The sequence below is a fragment of the Anabrus simplex genome, chromosome 1 (assembly GCF_040414725.1).
Source record: "Anabrus simplex isolate iqAnaSimp1 chromosome 1, ASM4041472v1, whole genome shotgun sequence".
Classification (NCBI taxonomy): Eukaryota; Metazoa; Arthropoda; class Insecta; order Orthoptera; family Tettigoniidae; genus Anabrus; species Anabrus simplex.
The window spans coordinates 663,585,772-663,606,974 of NC_090265.1; the positions used below are offsets into that span (position 1 = coordinate 663,585,772).

The 21,203-nt window shown below is 38.1% G+C and overlaps 1 protein-coding gene across 1 annotated transcript in view; it reads left to right on the plus strand.

Annotated features, from left to right (window-relative positions):
* The window catches only part of LOC136885577 (FIGNL1-interacting regulator of recombination and mitosis), a 127,075-nt gene that overhangs the window by 77,317 nt on the left and 28,555 nt on the right, over positions 1-21,203 (plus strand). The window contains exons 7-8 of the mRNA XM_067158269.2: positions 10,046-10,191; positions 17,861-17,987. Coding sequence (XP_067014370.2) covers positions 10,046-10,191; positions 17,861-17,987 — 273 coding nt within the window. The remainder of the gene's footprint in view (positions 1-10,045; positions 10,192-17,860; positions 17,988-21,203) is intronic.

Consider the following 21,203-nt stretch of genomic DNA (forward strand, 5'->3'; position numbering starts at 1 on the left):
CACGACTTAGGTTCACCTTCATGCTCTCCAGCTGACATCCAGCTTGTTACATTTAACAAACGGAAGATTGACATTAAAGGCCAAATCACGCTTCCAGCCAGTTATAAAGGAATTCGGAAGGTCATTCCACTACTCGTAGTCAACAACTACACCGCATCGAACATTATGGGCATGGATCTCTTTAATTTCTTCGGCTTCCAGATTCATGACAATATCAACGTGGTATCTACTTTGCAACCTACTTCTGATATTACGGCTCTCCCCGAGCAGTTTCCTGAAGTCTTCGACTCTACACTCGGAAGTGATGAAAATCATTTTTCGTCCGTATTGAAAGTTTCATAAACTGTATATAGGATAATATCTTTTGTTTATTTCCACCTATTCAATACAATACTTCTTGTAATGTATTGATTAGGTGGAAATAAACAAAAGATATTATCCTATATACAGTCTACACTGGGAACCGCCAAAAACTTTTTCAAAGCACGTCCAGTACCCCTGGCACTTCAAGACCAGGTCACTAAGGAGTTAGAAAGATGGGTAGAAGCTGGAATAGTGGTACCAGTCAATTCCAGTCAATGGACCACTCCACTAGTTGTAATCAAGAAACCTGATGGCAATGTACGACTTTGTGGTGATTTCCGATCTACGATCAAAGCACAAATCGACACAGATATATTTCCAATTCCCCGTCCAGAGGATTTATTCCATCGTCTAGCTGGTGGACAATTCTTCTCTAGAGTGGATCTTAAAGAAGCCTTTCTACAGCTACTTTTAGACGAAGAATCCAAGCAATTTCTCACACTCAACACTCCTATCGGACTGCTCCAGCTCCAGCGCCTCCCGTTCGGCGTCTCTTCTTCAGCGGCTATTTTTCAGCGCTATTTAGCTCAACTCACCGCCTCCATTCCCGGTTGTGCTAACTACCTTGATGATATTATTGTGACCGGCGCAGATCATCAAGAACATCTCCATAATCTGCGCCTCCTTCTCACGAAGTTGAAAGACAATGGCCTACGAGCGAATCTCGCTAAATGCACTTTCTTTCAGCCGCAAGTTCACTACCTGGGACACATCCTCGATAAAAACGGCATTCAACCTAGTGAACGGAATGTCTCGGCGATTGTAAACATGCCTGTACCACAGAACATCAAGCAGCTCCAATCCTTCCTAGGCAAAGCAGACTACTGTAACAAGTTCATTCCCCGCTTCGCTTCAGTTGCAGCTCCATTAAACGCCTTACGCAAAAAAGGTGTTAAATTTCAGTGGTCTCCGCAATGCCAACAGGCCTGGCAAACGATCAACAAAGCCCTTGTTCAAGCTGTTAAACTCACTTATTTTCAGCCTGGCAAGCTCATCACGCTAGCTACTGACGCATCAGATTACGGCGTCAGCGCCGTTCTCTCCTAGAAGGATCGTCACGGACAAGAACGCCCCATCGCCTTTACTTCGAAGACACTTAATGAGCATCAACGTCGGTACTCCCGGATAGAAAAAGAAGCTTTAGCAATCATTTTTGGTATTCGCCGTTTCAATGAATATCTCTATGGCAACCATTTCCTGATCATTACGGATCACAAGCCTCTAGTACACTTATTCCATCCTGGTAATAAGATCCCTGAGCATTCCCTCAGAAAGCTTCAAAGATGGTCCATGTTCCTTTCTGATTATTCCTATCAGATCGCCTATCGTGCCACATCCCAGCATTGTAATGCTGATGACCTCTCTCATTTACTAGTCGGTCCTGATACCGCCTTCGATTCTCAAGAATCCGAATGTCTTCAGTTAGACATAGAACTCGAAGACACCGTATCCACCTTTCCTATTGACGCTACCTGCATTGCTAAAGCTACGGATAAGGACAGTACACTTGCTACGGTACGTACTTACATCCGCAATGGTTGGCCCCTTCAGAACAAACTTCCTGCCCACCTTGCGCCTTATCATCGTATTCAGCATCGTCTTACGACTCGTGCCGGAGTTATACTCCTCGAAACCGGCACCACCTTCCGAGTGGTTATCCCACCTAGTCTACAGACACAAGTTCTCGACTTGTTACACCAAAGTCATTGGGGTATATCCCGCACTAAGCAACTGGCATGTCAACACTGCTATTGGCCTGGTATTGATGCCGCCATTGAGAAGCTCATCCGCCATTGTGAACAATGTCAAATTAATCAGAATGCCCCGTCTTCTGATCTAGCTTCATGGCCTCCTGCTACTTCTCCATGGGAACAAGTTCACATCGATTTCGCAGGTCCTTTCCTCAATTCCATGTGGCTCATCGCCATAGATTCTCTATCGAACTTTCCCTATGTAGTGGATATGCATTCGACTACTACTACAGAAGCTACCATTCGTGCTCTTCAGAAAATATTTACAACTGAAGGCTTACCTCAAGTTCTAATTTCTGACAATGGACCGCAATTTACAGCTACTGCTTTTAAGAACTTCTGTAAGTTACATATAATGGCATTCGCCATATCCTAGCACCGCCTTTTCACCCTCAATCTAATGGTGAAGCTGAACGTTTTGTACAAACTTTTAAGAAAAGTATGAAAAAAGCTGTCTCTTCAGGCTTAACTAAAGACCAAGCATTGTTACAACTCTTAAGCAACTACAGAACTCTGCCCGGCGCTGATAATTTCACTCCCGCACAAAAGCTCCATGGACGACCTCACAGAACTTTACTTTCTCTGTTGCAGCCTCTTCCGGCCCAGCCTAAGACCTCGCCAACAAAGTTCACCGTCAACGACAGGGTCTACATAAGGACGTTCAAGTCAAACCCGCTCTGGTTACCTGGTGTCATCCGCAGATCTTTGGGCCATCGTCTCTACGAAATTCGGACTGCTGAGAAACGCATTTGCTGCCACCAGGACCAGATACACCTGTGCTACCGTCCATATCCGGCTATTGATTCTCTTGTTAAGCCAGATAAATCTATTGCTGAACGAGCTTTAGACCATTTAATAACCACGGGTTCCTTTCAGGACGATGCAGCGCCACTCCGCCCAGTCACAGCTCCGGACAATACAACAGAGACGTCAGAAGCTCTTGCCCAGCATCGTAGCCGCCGCTTCACGCCGTATCGGCATATTTAGGAGGGGAGGGTGTTGTATGTCCTCCGCTCTCTTCACTCAGCGCCTGCCAGCCGCACGCACGCAAGCGTGGATCATTCGAGACTCGACGCGCAGTCTTCAGTGCGCGTGTCTGTTACGTCGTGTGCAGTATATAAGGAGCTTCCTGTCTGTCACTCATCAGGATTCTCCCCAGTGTCCTGCTCCAGAATACACTGAACGTCGAACACGGAGGCTACTCCTCTTAAAAATGTGTCTCGACCAGGTGGACGGAATTCTGGTAGTATGAGGTTTCACCTCAGGTCACTACTCCATTTACCCGTTCCTTCATCCATGTCGAGCCCCGATGTTGTATGCCACACTTCCCCAAGCTCAATCAAGCTCCGACACACACATTAGATTCTCTAATTGTGAACATAGCTTTCATTTAGTAGAAGATTATGAACTCAGACACTTCAAGTTAGAAGGAACTCTCTTAGCTAATATATGCTAGTGCAAATGATAGTTTTCAACTATCACGAACTATATCTTTTCCAAGAGCTATCTTTTCAAGATACCAGTGAGTGTAAATATATTCAGAGTGTACATAGTGTATAGAAACAGAAACTCTCTCAAGATTAATCATCTACTTTGCTTCAAGACAATTTTATGTTTTATTCCTGTACATACTGTAGAATTCTGTGTGAAGCAAATAAATAAGTTGTGTTCTTTGTAAACCTTATCTTGTTTACAACAGATACGTTTTAAAATTTTAACAGTCATATATCATGTCGTTCATCTCGTTCCATTAGGGGCCGATGACCTTCGATGTTAGGCCCCTTAAAACAACAAGCATCATCATCATCATCAAAAATATATAAATAAATTTTTTTAAGAGCTCCCATTTTTGTTACTGTTAAACACACTTTGGGAGTGGTGACCCCATCGCACTAATAGCCTATATATGATTCATTCATTACATTCCTGACCCAGTCATTGACTGGAACACAGGTTGTAGGTTTTTTAAATTGTTAAACAATTATTATCTTTAAATCACTTATATTATATTCATTATTGTTTGTTGTTTTGTAATTGTAATGCACATTTTACATTATCAGAATAGGGTGAACCGGGCGAGTTAGCCGTGTGGCTTAAGGTTATTTTGACATGTTGATTATTTCCTTTGTTTCTTATGGTGAATTGTTTTCTTTAAGATGTTTTTCTATGATTTTAACTGTTTCTTCTATTGATATGTTATTATTATTAGTGTACATATTGGTGATGTCAGAGATATCATTCTTGTGCTTTCCATTATTTTCAGCTTATTTAGTTCTTTAGTTAGTTCTAATTTGTTTTTAATCAACTTGTCATCTTATGTTGACAACTTTTCTTTTAGCATTTTGTTGAGTTGTTTGTTTATGTTGTAACTAAGTGTGCTTTTGCAATTTAGTATTGGTCTGATAGGCCGTAAGTCTTAGTATATTTTGAGAAGTCTCTTAGTGTTGGGATCTTGGGATTTGTGATGATTTCTTTTTCTTCTCTGGTGAGGATGAAGTCTGGATTTGGATTGCTAGTGTTTTATATTGCTTTGAAATTTATCAGTTGGGTCATGTTGGATCTCTTGTATTCCATTATTGTGAATGAATTTGTATGTATTTGTCTTTTTTTATTTTTTATTTGTTGCCCAACATTCAGAGTCATATAGCATGGCTGGCATTATCTTATATATTTTGCATTTCAGGTGGAGTGGTACATTTTGATTGCAGAGAATTCCTGTTGCTGCCCACCACTTTGTTCAGCTGTTATTTATCCTATTCATGATGTCTTTTTTTTTTTTTTTTTTATTTACTTAAGAAAGGGCACCTGAGCCGAGGCTCTTATGGCGCAATACAAGATTAAATATTGGCAGAGTTACAAAATATTGACAATACAATAATAGCTTATTTCTAAATACATTACAGTCTCACAAATATAAATACAGTATATAATACCCCTCTACATTACTTGGTTGAAAGATTTACTGCTCATTTTCTTTTGTCCATTGATTATTTATTTTTTGTTTAAATTTTGAAATTGTTGTTGCCTGTTGTATATGTTTTGGAAGAGCATTGTACACCTTCGCAGAGTAGTGCCATAAGGAGTTACAACCATACTTACTAGTTTTTACAAATTCGGTATGGATTCTCTTTGCTCCTCGAGTGTTATATGAGTGTATGTCAGAATTTGTAATACAGATAGTGTTTGTATGAACCAAATTATGCTTAATTTTATATACCATCATAGCTGAAGCTCTATCACGTAACATGTGGAGTGGTAGAAGTCTGCATTTCTTAAACAAATAATCTGTAGGTGTTAAGGGTGGTAAATTAAAAAGTATTTTTAGTGCTCTTTTTTGTAAAATGGCAACTTTCTCAAATAGTTCCTTATTGCAACATCCCCAAACATGAATCATATAAGTCAGGTGACTTTCAATGAGAGCCTGATAAATAGATTTTAAAAACTTATGGTTGAATTTATATCTTAGTCTGTGAAGCACTCCAATTGCTGGAGTTATTTTTTTGCATATAGTTTTAACTTGCTCGTTCCAGTCAAGCATTTCATCTATTTTTAAACCTAGAAATTTGGTAAATTGTACTCTTGGTAAAGGATGATCGAAGAATGTTAATGTAATATCAAGAGGAGTTGCGCATGCGGCCTTGTGAAAAATCATGTAGTTGGTCTTGCTAAGATTAATGGATAGTCTATTGTTTGAAAGCCAAGTTTGTAGTAATCTAATGTCATACTGCATTTTTACCTCAAGTTCTTTAGCAGAGGTACCAACATAGAAAATATTTGTATCATCTGCAAAAAGAGATAATTGTCCTTGTAATTTTAGGGAACCTATATCATTTACAAATATTAGAAATAAAATTGGACCCAGTACTGATCCCTGAGGAATTCCAATTGATATAGGAAGACATAAACTTTTAGCATTTTTATATGAGACGAATTGTGATCGATCACTGAGATAATCCTTAAACCAGTTCAATGCTACACCTCTTACTCCTGCATCTTCCAGTTTTCTGATCATGATCTCGTGATCAACTGTGTCAAAGGCTTTTCTTAAGTCTATAAATAACCCAGAAGCTAATTTTTGTGAATCAAGAGCTTCCTGCAGTTTAATGATAATATCCTCAACAGCATTATATGTGCTGGAATTTGGAATAAAACCATATTGATATTTATAAAAGTAATTATTCTTAAGAAGGAATTTCAATAATCTTATTTTAACAATTTTTTCTAATATTTTGGCTAAAATGGGCACGATAGAGATTGGTCTGTAGTTGTTTATGTCTAATTTATCTAAGCCTTTATGGATGGGTATAACTTTGGCAATTTTTAACAATGTAGGAACTGTACCTTCAGCTAACGATTTGTTAATAAATGCAGTGATGTATGGAACTATTTCGGTTGATAACTGTTTGAGAATTCTGTTGCTTAAACCATAACAATCGCAACTACTGGAATTTTTTAGTTCTTTTATCATACTTGCTACTTCTTCATTGTCAGTTGGGTACAAGAATAAAGAATTTCCTGGAGCTGTGTGATAACTATATGGATTACTGGTGTTGGTTGTAGGCAAATTAACAGCTAGATCCTGACCAATACTAGTAAAATATTTATTTAATGTTGTTGAAATATCACAGGGGTTGGTGATTATATTATTATTAATTTTTAGTTGAATATCTCTATTGTTGCTATTTGTTGTTTGAAGTATCTCGTTAACTAATTTCCATGGATTTTTACTAGAAGCTAACCTGTTACTGTAATAAGAATTTTCAGCTTCTCTTTTGAGTTTAGTGACCTTATTACAGAGTATTTTATATTCATCTTTTAGATATTCTGAGACATACTGGCATCCCCTTCCCAACCTATAATGCTGTCTCTTGATTTTCCCATAGATTTTATTTTTATAATTTATGAGGTTGAGGAGTTCAGGAGTCATCCATGGACATCCTGAGTTTTTATGCCTTGATTCAGTTATTTTCTTAAAACTGGATATGCTGGCTTCTGCTAATAGATTAGTTAACTTATTAACAGTAGTTTCACAATTGTCATTAGCATCAAGTATCAAAGGATTTTTAGATAAAAGTTTCCTGGCGCTTTTAATGTCTATTTTTAGGGTGTGTGTTGTGGTGGAATATTTAAAAATACTACTACTATCTCTTACTGGGATGTCAAGATCACAGACCAGTATATTGTGATCACTGAAGTCACTGTAAACATTATACACAATTTTTTTACAGGGTGCATTAATATAAATATGATCCAAAAGTGTAGAACTCTTTTCTGTTACTCTAGTGGGATATATATTATTACATGGTAGTTGGCCATAGCATTCTCCTAGTTTACTCAACTCAATAGATTGCTGATTTTGTGATATTTTATCAATATTAAAATCCCCAATTGTAACACAAAAGTGCCTACTATTCTTGTTCCATAATTCTTCAAGTTCACTTAGAAAGGACTTTCCGAATTTATAATGTGGGTTATAGCAAGCTATGATAAGTATTTCCCTTTGAAACCCACTGATTTCTATTAATAGTATGTTGTATGGTTTTTCTATACAGTTAATTGACAATAAATCTTTGGCTTGGTGCTCTGATTTAATATAGATAAGAATTCCACCTCCCCTATTATAATTTCTAGAGCAAAAATAACTGTCATAGTTATTTAGCATAAAATATTTCTCTTCTTCAGGATATAGCCATGTTTCCACAATGATTATGATATCAGGCGCATGAGTTTGTTTTATTAGAGTGCACAGTTCTAGCCACTTTTTACGAAGACTTTGAGCATTAACATACAGAATACGTGTGCTATGAATTTTCTCTTTTAGTTCTTCTAGATCATTTAACTGAATCTCTGAATCATCTAAGTTACCTATAATATTCATCTTTAGATAATTCATGTCATTAAACTAAGAATAACATAACCTAGTTACGCCGATTCTAATTTTAAGATGTCCTCTATGCTCCGTATGGGTACTATCTGTGAGGTGTCATCTTTCCTAGCAAATATTTTCCCTTCTCTGGACCATATATACTTAAATCCTCTTGTTCTAAGGTCCTTTGCCCTCTTCAAGAGTCCCTTTGCTTTGGGAGTTAAGTGTTCGTTTATATAGATCGGCTGGTCTGCAGCATTAATACCAATAGCTCGAGATGAAATTCGTGGGCTTCTTTTCTTGGCGCTGAACAATTCGGCCCTCTTCCATCTATTCACAAACTTCACAACTATCGGCCTCGGTAACGCTGGGTTTCTGGACGGTAACCTATGTGCGATGTCAATATCATTTTTATTCACGTCACATCCGATCACCGCGCCTATGCTACTGATAATGCTGTAAACATCTTCATTTTGTATTTCCGGCACACCATGGATTTCCACGTTGTTCCGTCTCATATATTGATTGATTGATTCAACTTCTTCGTGTGAGTTGGAATTCAGCACGTCTAATTGTTGTTGCAACTCACGAATCTTTTGATCTCTTTGACTGAGTTCTGCCTTTAGATCAGTAATGATTTTATTGTTAAAGTCAATACTGTCAGTTAACCTAGTAATTACTTTTTCAACTAGACGTTCCAACACGGCATCTAAGAATTTAGAGCTACTCATAACTTGAATTACCTCCTTGGTTAGGTCAGATGAATCAGCCTCCTGAAGATCAGTAATTTCTCCTTGAATCTTCGTTACTCTTTTTCCCGCTACGCAGCTCTGGTTTCGGTCTGGCAATGGTGTTAGTGAGTTCTCCATCTTCTTGTTTTTGTTACGCTTTTGATTTCCCATGCCTTCACCAACAAGACACAATAACACAAATCACACTTATACTACTGAGATCCACAACTGTTTCATCCGTCACTCGCAAGTATCAGTTTGTCCCGCTACTATTTAGCCGTTTGAAGAAGTACTGGAAAACGGTTTTTGCTCGCGGATTACCGAAATTCAAGAGACCTCACACACAGTCTTGTTACTCCGCCATCTTGTCAGGACCTGCATTGTCTTGAAACACTGCTCCAAGATACTGGAAGATATTTGCTATCACTTCTTCATTACCAATTTGTAGTCCTTCACGACTCTGTCCACTCATGGAGAAATTGCAGTGCAGATCTCTGTTTCATTTCTACTTATGTTAAGCCCATTTCTTTTCAACACATCATATTAGATATCAGTTTCTCTTAAAATGCCTTTTCGTTTTCAGCCACTAGTACTATATCATCAGCAAGAAGCTGCTTCTTGTTAGAACCTATGTCCCCATGGCTGTTACAGAGAGGTACAGATTGAGAGCTATCTTTGATGCAGACCAACCTTAACTTCAAACTCATATGTAATTCTGCATGAGCATCTCACAGTTCTCAGGCTTCCATGATAATATTAATGTAGAGTTGTGGGACATTTTTCTTCTTTAGTGTCCACGAAAGGAGATCTCATGGCACTTGGTCAAAGGCCTTTTCTTTATATGTGAAGATGATGGGTTTTTTTTTAAATACAGTCTGTACTTTCCATTAGCATTCTTAGGGCAAATCTCTAAATCCAAATTAATTTTCAGTGATGCTGATCTCTTCCCTTGACCACATTCCAATGACTCTCTCCAAAAGTGTTATAGCATGACCTAACAGTTTGATCCCTCTGTAACTTCTGCTTTCTTGTGCATCTCCTTTGTTCTTGTAAACTAGGATGTCATCATCATAATCATCCCGCCCCTATTCCAGATTGTCTCTGGTCATGTTAGTGCAGGTTCTGTTCTGTGTAAGTTCTGCTCTTCCACCATTATTCCTCAATTCCTTTGAGATCTTCTTACTCTCCATGATATTGATAAAGAGATCCATAAACCATTGGATTCCATCCTCTTGCTTTCAGTGTACAAGATGAATATTATACTAGTTTTGGACATTATAAGCCTTAATTCATAAGTTTGTATTTTATTATCTCAATTTATTTCTTGGTTTCAGGGTCATGAGGATTCACAGCTTGCTGTGAAAGTATTAAAAGTAGCTGCTTTTGAATTAAAGATTATAATGAAGATATGCCAGTGCTATCCAGGATACCTTGGTGTTTGTTTAGATGAATTACTTCAGCTGCTTGTTATGTTGAACAGGTTTGCTTTGTATATTTTTTTTAAATTATAATTTTTTTGCCATCTTTGTCTCCTCATAGAAAGTATTTTTATGTACATGTGAAAGTTTAAATACAGGAAAACTTGTTTCATACACTCTGCATTTATGCAGGGTTTATTTTTTTTACACTTATTCAGTGGCGGTGGGCTCTCAGGAGCACATGAGCACGTGAACACCCAGTTGTAACGCATATTCACGTATTCATGGATAGCGGCAATTCAAAATTGTTTCCTTTTTTCAACCTGATTTCGTCAGTCGATCGAAAGCATACAACTTATATCAAAGCCAACGTACCTAAATAATAATAATAATGGTATTGATTTGACGTCCCCACTAACTACTATTACGATTTTTGGAGACACCTAACAGAACATACTATACATAGGGAACATTAAACATGAAATATTTGTTCTGAATGAGTACATTTATAATACCAATATAATGGTCCGTTATTGGACATTATAAATTTTCCAGCCAACTCATTCTTGGTTGCCTGCGTTTCGCCCTCATGTGCTAAGTTGGGCTCGTCAGTTGGTCCTTAGCACACCTACTAAGACGCAAGGCTAGTGCATACCGTGGAAGTGAGACATAGTCTCTCATAGTGCATTGGCACTGCTGGTGGCTTCAAGTAGCCTATGCAGTGGCCATTACAGCTGCTTAGGTAAATTCTGATTTCATATATGTAGAGAACAAGCATGAAATAAACTTAAAAATAAAGGTCTGGCTTTCAGTAACCACGGTTATCCAAAGAATGCTTCCAGTCATTACATTTTACATTCGGAAGTACAACTCGAAACATACGCTAGTTATAAGCTGGTGGTTTGGCACGCTTTTCACAGCACGGCTTTATTCAGAAGGGTTGTCTTCTGCTACACGTACACCAACTGGGAATAACAGAGACCATCTCCAGAAACCATTTGCAAAAAGAAGGAATCTCAAATACTCGTGCTTGCCGTGAAGATGGCGTCATTTGGAATGACGACACGCCGGTAACAGGGAAATTGGCGGCATAAGACGACGATAATTCAAATACCGTATTTCACGGCATAATCGTCGCCACCGCGTAATCGTCGCATCCTTTATTTTCAATACAAAAATCGGACTTTAAACCTTTAATTACATAATCGTCGCACGTCCAAATTTTGTTCACTAATCTGGTTAAAAGGTAAATGGAACTGCAACGTAAGTTGCACATGAATGCGCAATTTAAATACGTGTATGGTTTATGGGCAATTTGGCAACACAGTCACGTTTGCGACATGTTGCACAACGTATAAATAAATAATACCGGTATATAATACGACGCATGGCTTACCGGTAGACTATCGACAGTTTGACAACGTGGTCGCGAGACAGTGTACTATTTATTCACCACCTACATATTATGCTTACCGGTAGGCTATCGGCAGTTTGACAACGTGGTCGCGAGACAGTGTACTATTTAATCACCCCCTACATATTATGAGTTCCCATTTGAAATACGTAAGGCTGTAAGTTATCGCTTATCGGCAACGTCGCCAGGAAATACCGGCTAGGTAGGTTGAATGGACCTCGAACCAGCCCTCAGATACAGGTAAAATTCCCTGACCCGGCCGTGAATTGAACCCGAGGCCTCCGTGTAAGGCTCCATGGGGCCGGCTCCTGTGTTATTGCGCACGAAGTGAAATCCAAGACGATAACGTAGATTTCCACGGAATTATTCAGCCGAATTATTTACGATGTCTCAGTTGTCATCGCTAAACTCTTATCTTACTACTACGTCATAAGTGTCCGGGCATGGGATGAAACCTTTTATCCAAGCAGTCAAGATAATTATTATCCAATGCTATTAAAGTTTTATTTTATAAACTCGTCAGTAATGTAATGTAAAATCATCAATAACTGGGAAGAAATATTAACCTAATTACCGTATGTTTAAAAGAAATTGAAAAAAATGAATGTTTGTTACTGACGTCTCGGAATACAGTCAACTATACAGTAGATCTACACCGCGCTAGCCAGAGCGAGCTTGCGAGCTTTGCGCATGCGCAGTAGTGTGTCGCAACCAACGAGCTAAACTGATAAATTGTTGCATGCTTCCTTGCTGCCTAACAGTATTGGCTGCTCTGGAATGGACAGATCACAGATGCATTTATTTGTTTCAGATTTACGTGATTACTGTAGACATGTGTGCGTGAGAATTTAAGTTTTTAATTTGTGTTTTGGGTGTTGGCAGAAATAATTTGTTTTAATAGTGAACAATTACGGAAAGTCATTTATATCGCAAAACATTAACGTGTGAAGCATTTATAAGCGATTATGGGTAAATATAGAAACTATTTTGCGGGCTTCAAGCTAAGCGTAATTGCCTTCGCTGAACAGCACGGGAACAGAGCTGCAGAAAGAAAATTTTCTGTGAGTGAAAAGTTGGTGCGTGACGGCGGAAAGTAAAAAAAACAAGCTAAAAAGCACAAACCCTTCTAGACGCGCGTTTAGAGGTCCTAAAACAGAGAAGTTTCCTATAATTGACGAAGAAGTGTTTAGGTACGTCAGTGAAATACGTAACAATGGCTGCAGTGTATCATATGAAATGTTACAAATTAAGGGACAGGAGGTAGCGCGCAAACACAACATACCGGTAACTCAGTTTAAGGCGACTCGTGGGTGGATTAAGGGGTTCATGCGACGACACAATCTGTCAGTGCGAAGGAGAACAACACTAAGCCAAAAGTTGCCTGCTGATTACACGGACAAGATTGTAAATTTTCACCGATTTGTCATACGTTTGCGCAAGGAAACTTCGTACTTGCTTTCTCAAATCGGTAATGCTGATCAGACTCCAATCTTTTTTGATATGCCTCGCAACAGCACTATTGCGCTAAAAGGATCACGGAGTGTATTAATGAAAACTAGCGGTAGTGAGAAGATGCGATGCACGGCAATGCTAGCCATTACAGCTGACGGGAGAAAGTTGCCGCCTTACATCATTTTCAAGGGGAAAACGATGCCTAAGAATATGCACTAGACGGTTCCGAAGATGACGCAGTGTGGCAGGGAGACGAAGAATCTGATACTGGTATTAACAGAGGTGAGGACGGCGCATCAGATAGCGAAACCTGCGATAGCGACACCGAAGATTTGGAATAAATTGCGTACCGGTAAGTCCGCATTTCACAACAAAGCGATAATTTTTTGCAAGTGTAATATTTTAACTTTAATACTCAAATTAATGACAAATTAACTTAATACGTTCATTTTTATTTTCAGGTTGGAAAAACGTTCGCCGAATTGTTGCGAAAAATTATGAATTTTGTTTTAGACTATTTTAATTATTTTGATGTATAAACGCGAGTATTACGTGCATCTTAAATTTGTATCAAATACAATTTAGTTATAAATACATTTTTTGAGTAATACAAATACTGGTATTAAATATTCATCGTATAATGGTCGCATCCTACAATTTTTTTCGAAAATTTTGGTATAAAAAGTGCGACGATTATGCCGTGAAATACGGTAAAAGTAGTGATCAGGTTTACTGTGTGGTAGGCCTACTACTTAATTGACAAGACACAAATGACTGTCAATACGTTCTTTTGTATTGATATTGTATTGAAGTGAGACGAATCTTCGTAGAGAGTTTTTATGACCGGATGCCCTTCCTAATGTCAACTTCATCAGAGGAGTTAATGAGATAACGAATAACATTATAAGAGTAACTAAAACTGACTATATTTACTAAAAGTCATGTGTTCACCATTTATTCTTTATAAATTTAGTAATACTGCCTTCCAACAAAAATAGCCTGTAAAACTCAGAATACATTCATAAGTTTGTTAAAGAATAGTGTTGAATGTTTACATGTTTAATTTATAGCTCTTTATAGCCTAGAAGTCATGTGTTCACTGCACAAAATTTGAGGTCATCACATATTGGACTCCCCTTACTTATTTTGGCTATAAATGTGGAAGAAAAAAGGGGTCTAATATGCAAGTAAATACGGTAATTTTAATGCAGGTGGGATGTTTTTTAACTTCATGCCTTATCATTTGGGCAGACTTTGCTGTGATTGTGGCCAACCTTCAGTAATGGAGAAGGCACTGAAGCTTTTTGGCGATGCAAGGATGGTAGTAGCCATGGCCATAATTAAGGTACACCCCCGGCATCCGCCTGGTGTAAAATGGAAGACCATTCGAACCTACTATCTCCTGAATACAAGCTGACAGCTACATGATCCAAATTCCTGGTCTCTTGTTATGAAGTATAAATTGGGGGTTCCTTCAGAGACAGTCACAAGCCAAAAAAATACATTTCTGGATGAGAGGGTTTTCGAAGTTTGATGAAATCCTAAAATCAAGAAATGCTTTACTACTGTGCAATATTATTATGAAGTGTTCTTTAGTTTATTTTGTATGACATTAAGCAGTCATTGTTAATATATAGTGAATTTTAATAGTTCTATATTATTTAAATTACATCATTGTGCTTCATCGCATGGCTTTTGATTATATCTCATGTACATTCCTCCCTTTAGTTTCATGGGTATAAAAAATCATATTTATAAATTTGTAATTTTTTTATATACTTCGAATTTTAGAATTAGAAATTTAGACCACATTTTGATATTTATATACAGTAGAACCCCTGTTTTAACATTTTTACAGGGGCCTGATTTTTTTAACCTTAAATGGGGGTTTACCTTAAATCAAGGTTTCACTAGAAAGCACACCTTTTCCAGAGATCTTTGCCTGTATTAGCATAAATTGTACCTTCATACACTATTTACACAGTGACAGCGATAAAACAAGGAGATATCTACCCTACACACTGTACTGTAGTTACGGTTTGTGCTTCATTTTGACAGATTTTTGTCAGTGAATGCAAAACTGCTTTGGTTTAAGGTTGTTCTTAGAACATTAGACATGATTTTCCATAAGAATTGGGAAAGACACCAAATTCGTACAAAAACACATTAAAATCAGTATGAAACAGTAATTGGTTTGTTTAAACATTTTTGTGGATGTTTTTCAAGCAGCGGCTTACTCATTAGCATGTATTTTCTAATTCCAATAGTCTGAACACGCATATTCAGTTTCATTCTTAAAAATTGTAATAGCATCACTCCAGAGGCTTGTGGCAAAGATTTCCATTTTCTTACTTCATACGGCGTCACCTAACCTAGGTTTACCGTGCACGTATTATGAAAACATATTTCAAGCTCCCTGTAGATAACATTTTCACTATAAATTTACACGGCAACAGCCTTTCTGTAATTTAACAAGTTGCAAGTACGTAACATAACCTCTGAAATTAGTTGTGCACACCGCTGTATCTTGAGAAGAAGTATCACATTCTTATTTTATTTTGGTAGATGGTATTAAAATTAAGCTGTCGTTTACTTCAGGCTTCGTTTCTAAGGAGTTAACAACTGCAGGCATTGCACTTATTGCAAAAACATATTATCCTGATGTTTCCTCACATCAGTCAGAGTTTTGAGGAGACCTCATGCTCACTGAAGATCGACTCACTCGCACGTAGCGAGGAATTGATACCGAAGATGATCGATTGCATTCAATATAAACGTTGGAGTAGAGTGTATGAATATTAATAACAGATTAAAACTAACACGCCCGAATTTTCCCGTAATAATGGATGAATCAGTAAAGGGGTTCTAATTGTGACCGAAGGATACTGCACAGATTAATATAGGAATTTTCGAGGGTTATAATAATATTGTCATTAAAATGGGGGTTCTCTTCTGCCACAGCGGCTGCGATCGGATGAGCATCTGAGTCCAATATCTCACTATAGCGCTAAGTGCCCGCGCTCTAAATTCCTCTTCTGCCTTGAATCATCTTTAGCAAGCTTATGTCATTTTTTCAAAGGTTCTTAAATGTCCCATAACCAAAACTAATAGAAATAAATATTTGAGAATTTTAACATTTCCTTAACGCTAAATGCAGGTTTTGCCCTATTGTAAGTTACGTTAAATTGAACACAAAATTGCATTGTTCTTACAGAATAATTTTCGGGAGTGGAAATTTCTTCCATTAAATGCGGGTTTACATTGATTCGAGGTCACGCAAAATGGGGTTACCTAGTTTTGGTTTGTTTAAAAGGATTTATTTCATTTTCTCTAGTTTGTGGAATATCTTGTCAATAAGCAAAATTTACAATCACATTTAATGGAGAGATAATCACAAGCCACCAACTGACTGATGGACCGACCGATTGACTAACCCACCGACTGAGATATTTTGCTTGGTATAGTTAAGGCTTTGAAGCCTTCTCTTACACTAAACCATAATTAACAAATACGTAAAACTAAATACAGTTTATAGTAACTGGGAAATAATTAAAAGATTATCCTATAAAATAATTACAACTGTATTAGGAATCTGATGATGATGATGATGATGATGATGATGATGATGATGATGATGATGATGATGATAATTTTAACAGTAATAACTGTTCCAACTAATAATAATAATAACAATAATAATGGTGTGTGGCCTCCAGAGAGGCCTGGTGCAAGTCTTTCCAGTTGACGCCATATAGGCAACCTGTGTGTATGTAGGGATGAGGCCCTAGCTGTGAGGAATTCTAATGCTGAAGACAATACACACACCCAGCCACCAAGCCATCGGACTTAACCAGTTAAGGTTAAAATCCCCGACCCAGCTGGGAATCAAACCTGTTGGTCATGGAGCCGGACACTGTCCCAAGTAAGCAGATAGTAATTGGAATATGCAGAATTTCTTATATCTTTATGAAACTTGAAAAGCAACATATTTAAATATATTTTCAGCTGAATATGAATCAACAATTAATAATAATTAATATTTTGAAGCACTGGAATATATTTCCTGAGACAGTCACAAGCCACTTAAGGTAAGGTTGATCAAAATAAATTTAGAATTCCCCTATCTGTTCAGATTTTGATCTGATGTGCTGTTTTGGGATTTCACAAATTTCTACTGTTAGTAAAAATACCATTATCATTTTTTTCTAAAGTTTGGACATAATCTAAATCTTAATTTTCTTGAGAATGATACAGAAGTTTTATCTTCTCTCCTGCCATTTTCTGGTGGCTTGTGATTGTATCTCCCAGAGATTTGTGAGACAAGCAGGATAACAGAGAACAATGTTGACTTATGATATTTTAACTTACCAATATAAATGGTCCATTATTGGACATTACAAATTTTCCAGCTAACTCATTCCTGGTTGCCAGCGTTTCGCCCTTGTGTGCTAGGCTGGGCTCATCAGTTGGTACCTAGCACAATTACCAAGACGCTGGCGAGTGCATACCATGGAGGCCACTGCATAAGCTAATTGTAGCCACCGGCAGTGCCAATGCACTATGAGAGACTTTGTCTCCTTATCAAAAATTGATGCCTGCTTGGCCATCAGATGATATGATTTACTCATTCGGAAAAAATATTTCAGATTCCCTATGGAAATCAACATCTATATCATATTTTAACTTGTCGCTGATAATTTGTATGGAGATATCTGTTGTAAAGAACACAACCATCAGTTTAAAAAATAGTCCTGTGTGTAGCTTTTGACTCTGACTGAACCCTTCAATTGTTAAATTTCAAATTGTTAGAGAGTAGTGATAATGTATGACGTAGTAACTTTTCTCTTAATTTTGTTATGTTGCAGGTACTCTCTCCCATCTCTTCAGTTTCTGGATTGTAATAGTTTGATTGCTGATAATATAGAGAAATATTTGACAATTGGAGCTTTGCCTCTTTTAGGTCATTTGATATCTGATCATGCTTTCAGTGAGGTGAGTATTTACATACAGTATTAACATTCTGGCACCTAAGCAAAATATACGTACTTCTTAGCATTTTGCCCTCAGCGTCTGCTTTTCTGCACGCCGTTCACCACCTCTGCTGATCAAAAGTACAGTAGAAGTCTGTTATAGCGAGAGTTCACAACGGCAAAAAATTTACTCTCTATAGCGGATTGTCATTGTATCCGATTTTTTGGAAAGTCGGAGAAAACCCCATACACATTACAGTATGTAATGGCAATCCATTTGTTCAACACTTGCATTTTTACAGATTTCCATGCTACAGCTTATTCATAAGTTATTTTTCTAATTCTGAGACAAAATTAATGTGGATGTTCAATTTCATTCGGAAGAATTGGAGTAGTATCACTCCAGTGGCTTCTGTGGCAAACTTTACGGTTTTCTTATTCAAACAGTCCCCTAACCTAACTTAACCTCATATGTATCATGAAAACATCTTTCAAGCACCAAGCACCTTTTCACCATAAATTACTCGGGAATAGCCTTTCCGAAATTTAACCAGACGCGAGAAAATTCAGTGTAACCTCGTAGTGCGCGTTCCACATTAAGGCGATTTCTCGCTTATCATGTAAATTCAGAGTCGTGATTCACGTCATATTCAATCTGTTTAACCCCTCAGCGTCGCAGCCATTTAAATAGCTTCCTACCCCGCGGCCGGATGAGATTTCAACTACGCGCGACTGAAATACATCGATTCACTTAAAGCGTTACTACAAGTATAAGAGTAGCCCGATTTTCACGAAATTTGGAAATCCTTATGACAGAACTATGTACATGCAGATAATTACATAATAGTTTCATATTTCCTTAGTAATTTAGTTCCGTGTGATAGAGTTCGAAGCACTCTTTGAGACAGGGACTCAAGTCACACTCCTGGCAGCAGTACACTGACGTCTTCTTTTTGCCATGTTTTGAACACAGGATACAGTGTCTCTGAGGTTTGGATTTCCAACTCTTGGGTGCTAATTTCCTGATAAAATGTCTTTCCTGCAACCTTGGAACTGTATCATCTGATGCGCGCCGGCCTTGAATATTTCGTTCCCCTCCCTCCCGAGTGCATTTTGTAAACAAACCTTTCACCAACTGAACCCGATAAGGTAATTGCTCAATATTTGTCTCTGTGACCTGTGTGAGTATTATTAGAGAATTTAGCAATCAGAATTCACCGTTGAAAACTTCTCTTTGACCTGTATAATTATCTATAGTCTCTTACACGAAATTTCCAAGTACTGTTTCCTCCTCGTCGTCACTCTCATCATTTACCACTGCTACATCATCTATTTCATTATCACTGCTGCTTATACTGTCACTACTACTTCTGACTAAACTTTCATCTGAATTATACAATATTTCAAGCACGTTACTGTCAGTCATACCACGGCTGAGCGCCGTGCGTCACACGGACTGATGAAGCTGCAGCGAGACCGAAAGCAGCAGGACGAAACTGAATGAGGGGAATAACATTTATGACGAAACAAACCAACTCGATACACATTTCAGATGAAAGGTCGAGACATCGTCTTTCAAACGAGATATATACCATGAACAACTGGTTCTCGTATCGTATGACAGAAAGCAGCACTAACTGATGCCTACACAGAGCGCTCGTGGAGAGTTACGAAAATATTACAAGCTGAGAAATAAAGACAAATATAATAAATAAACCGCACTCCCAATGTACAAATAGAGCAAAGAACATCACATGAAAAGACAAACTTCCTTTATTCTGTGGGAAAGAATGAAGCAAACAGACTTTAAAAAATGCAAGAGATTAGTGCTCAGACTTATTTGACAAATAATTATCCTTGCAAAAACAACTACATTATAACGATTTTTCAATTCTTATTTACAACACTGATAAACCCGAAAATGTTTTCTTGGAAACAAAACAATTTGCATATCAGTAACTCCAAAACTCTTCGCGCTATAGCCGTAAATGTGAAACCCTGTATGGGTCTATACCACGTATAGAGGTTGGCTGCTACGGAAGAAAAGAGGGTCTATACCACGTATAGAGGTCGGCGCTGAGGGGTTAAAATACCTCATTTATCATGTTACAAAATTTCATTGAGAGAGAGAGATTTATTAAAGAAATAAATCACCCATCCTCCAATGAGGGTGACCATTTGGATCCGGAATACATTTTCAATTTCAAGGGAGTTTAAAAATATCAAGAAATGAAAATTTAATCGTTGATGCTGTTATCTCCTTTTTTTCCTAGGGTTAGTGGAGGAGGAATGTCAATCATGTTCTCAGGTACTGATGGAAATGAATGATTTGCAGAGTGTCCCTCAGTATCTGTATTACTATTTTTTCAAACTTGCAGAATGGAACTTTCAAGTTTTGTAGGAAGTTCGATGTCTGACGAGGGAGGGTGCCTCTTGCTCCGAATAGCAGGCCTCTGACAATCCACCGATCGATAGGTATTTTATACTTAGATGAAAGGTAAGGCAAGCATGGAACATAAATAGCTTGCTTTTCTAGGTCCGCATCCCGAGCCTGATTTACGTCTTTTTCAAAGCGAATGGTGGGATCTAAGACCATTGCTTTAATGTCCTCTCTGTTGATGTCTACGATGTCTGCCCTCTGATTAGAGTCATCGGTAGAGATGCAGTGAACCTCCTCGTGCACCTCTCATCCACGCTGTCTCAAGCCTTGAGCAATCGACGTTCTTACACGGTGGTGGCGATGGCTGTGCATTAGTTCAGTGTTCCGGCAGAATCCCAGCACATGTCCAAGGGCCTAGCACATGTCCAAGGGTTTCTGTCTTGTTGCAGCCATTTTGGCGGCAACGGGTTGTGTTGAATGACCTACCGGGAACCAACCTGACTGCGGTGAGGTTGCATGTCATCTTAACTGCATTTATGTATTCAGAAGAGGACAGAGGTGATTTATGAGTCATCCAGGAGTTTGCTTTCGGGCAGTCTGAATATAACGCTACTCCTTTTCCTTTATGTGGTAGCTGGCACCACGACTGAAAGGATCAATTTCTCATAATTTCACATAGTTTTCTTCCGTCAATCTTTGGGGGGAGACTTTCTTTTTTTATGTCAAGTCTGTGGAGTGCCATATCTTGTTCTTCAGGTAACTTCCTTACGTATGGTAGGTGAACCTCCTGAACATGGAGTAAGCGATTACAAATATTGTAATGCTGTATATAAGCTTCCCATTCTGCACAAATTATTC